General features: G+C 37.1%; 1 protein-coding gene across 1 annotated transcript; it reads right to left on the minus strand.

The window, feature by feature from the left end:
* Positions 1–966: 966 nt before the first annotated feature.
* On the minus strand, positions 967–1,900 carry LOC141818498 (ABC transporter C family member 7-like). The gene is made up of 3 exons (XM_074705978.1): positions 1,541–1,900; positions 1,389–1,452; positions 967–1,281 (listed from the first exon to the last, which is right to left on the minus strand). Exons 1-3 carry the CDS (start codon positions 1,853–1,855, stop codon positions 1,034–1,036), a joined length of 627 nt encoding a protein of 208 aa, XP_074562079.1. The 5' UTR covers positions 1,856–1,900; the 3' UTR covers positions 967–1,033.
* Between the last annotated feature and the right edge of the window lie 9 nt (positions 1,901–1,909).

Raw genomic sequence — 1,909 nt, forward strand, 5'->3', positions numbered from 1 at the left:
TTTGTCTTTATACAAGTTATTATATGTCATGTCATTTAAATATGCCAACCGTTCAATATTTTCTAAAGGTTTACATTTTGTAAATCATGAAAATATAAATAGATAAAAATAATAAATTCTAATTAGATTTTAATTTTCTTAATTTTTTTAGTATGTAGACTTTAATGTGGTAGTGCACCAGTGAATTAAAATAAGTAAAATGCCTTATTTCCATTCTTTTCTTTTTCCCTCCCTCAAATATAGATAATTATTTATATTTATTATTAAAAATAATTTTATTATATGAAAGAAATGGAGCCTAATTATAAATCTCTTAGTCCAACGAAAATGAGAAGAATCTAACTTGGAATCTCTACTTTGTCTTTATTCTTAGACTCTGTATGTTTTTCCCTGCTTAACCAAAATTTAATAGAATTTCTACCAAATTTCTAGTCTTAAATATGCATTTTATTTTTTTCAGTAGAACACAAAAATTACACTATATTATTCTTTGTTCTCACAGTACGATCACATAAAAGTAAGTTGATAAAAATTAAGCCTAGAACTTTAAGAGAATACATGAACTTTTCAAGCTGTGAGATCGTCAAAACTTGAACTAGATCTCATCCTATAGTCCACGACGAGTTTTGCAAATAAAGATGATTTGTTTTCCAACAATCTTGCCGGTGAATCATGCTCCACGATGACTCCTGATTAAAGAGAAGAAATTGCAGTTCCGGGGCAATGGTGCAACGGTAGGACATCCGGATGGTAACCAAGGGACCTGCGGTTTGATCCCCAGCTATGGCGTATTTGCAGGAATTTTCCTCTAAATGAGGAACGCAATCAAAGGATGCTAGGCATCTGGATTGACCACCGTATGCGCTTCCCGATTTACCCTGGTGGTCGGTGGGAAACTTCCGTGGGACCGGGCCGGCCACAGGGATTGAGTCCATGAGACTGATTGGGATTTATCATTTTTTAAAGAGAAGAAATTGCATCTGAGATGAAGAATGAGGTAAATTGAGTAGAAGAAAGAACCTGAATAGTTAGCTTACTGACCATTATCGAGAAGTAGAACCATATCACTATCGAGAACAGATGTTATCCTATGCGCGATAGTGATCACAGTAGACTCTGAAAACTGCTGCCTCAGGGTTCTCTGGATCACACTGTCTGTAGCAGTATCGACCGAAGTTGTTGCTTCATCGAGAACCAACACCTTGCTTTTTTTCAGGATCACCCTACCCAAACAAACAAGCTGACGTTGCCCCACGCTCCAATTTTCTCCATTTTCAGCCACTGGAAAGATTGAGATGATAGCAAATATATAGGCTTAACTCAATTGTGAAGGAGTCTTAAGCCAAAAGCATGATAAGCTATTATATCTAATTATGAAGGCCTTTTACCCTCCGAGTCGAGCTTTAGTTCTTTCTTCCTCACTTCCTCCCCAAGCTGACAGCTATCCAAGGCCTAAAACATTTGCATTGAATTAGATCATCAACAGTTTCGCAGACCTGAATAAACAACTGAGAGCTAACCATGAGTGAAGACAAATCACCTTCCATATCTCTTCATCTTTGTACTCCTCCAGTGGGTCTAAGTTGCTACGAACAGTTCCCTCAAACATCGTTGGGTCTTGTGGAATTATGCTTAATCTTGATCTTAGATCGTGAAGTCCTACTGTGGCGATGTCAATCCCATCAATAACTATCCGGCCAACGGTTGGATCAATTATGCGGAAGAGTGCTTGTATTAGAGTAGATTTCCCACTGCCAGTTCTACCAACAATCCCAGTTTTCATTCCTCCACGAAAAGTACAAGTCAGGCCTCTCAATACCAAAGGCATGTTTTGTCTATAGCGAACCTGAATCATCAAATCATGGAATAGGATAAGATCAACAAATATCTAGAATTAAATCTATTTTCA

Source organism: Curcuma longa, unplaced genomic scaffold, assembly GCF_044706935.1.
Source record: "Curcuma longa cultivar G26 ecotype Majalengka, Jawa Barat unplaced genomic scaffold, ITB_CL_G26_1.1 contig_25074, whole genome shotgun sequence".
NCBI classification, from domain to species: domain Eukaryota; kingdom Viridiplantae; phylum Streptophyta; class Magnoliopsida; order Zingiberales; family Zingiberaceae; genus Curcuma; species Curcuma longa.

Excerpts from the sequence above, each read along its gene's own strand:
- LOC141818498 (XM_074705978.1), bottom strand. The coding sequence starts at position 1,855 with ATGATTCAGGTTCGCTATAGACAAAACATGCCTTTGGTATTGAGAGGC. Across the intron at positions 1,453-1,540 it reads AAGATGAAGAGATATGGAAG|GCCTTGGATAGCTGTCAGCT; the intron begins GTGATTTGTCTT and ends CAAATGTTTTAG. Across the intron at positions 1,282-1,388 it reads ACTAAAGCTCGACTCGGAGG|TGGCTGAAAATGGAGAAAAT; the intron begins GTAAAAGGCCTT and ends CAATCTTTCCAG.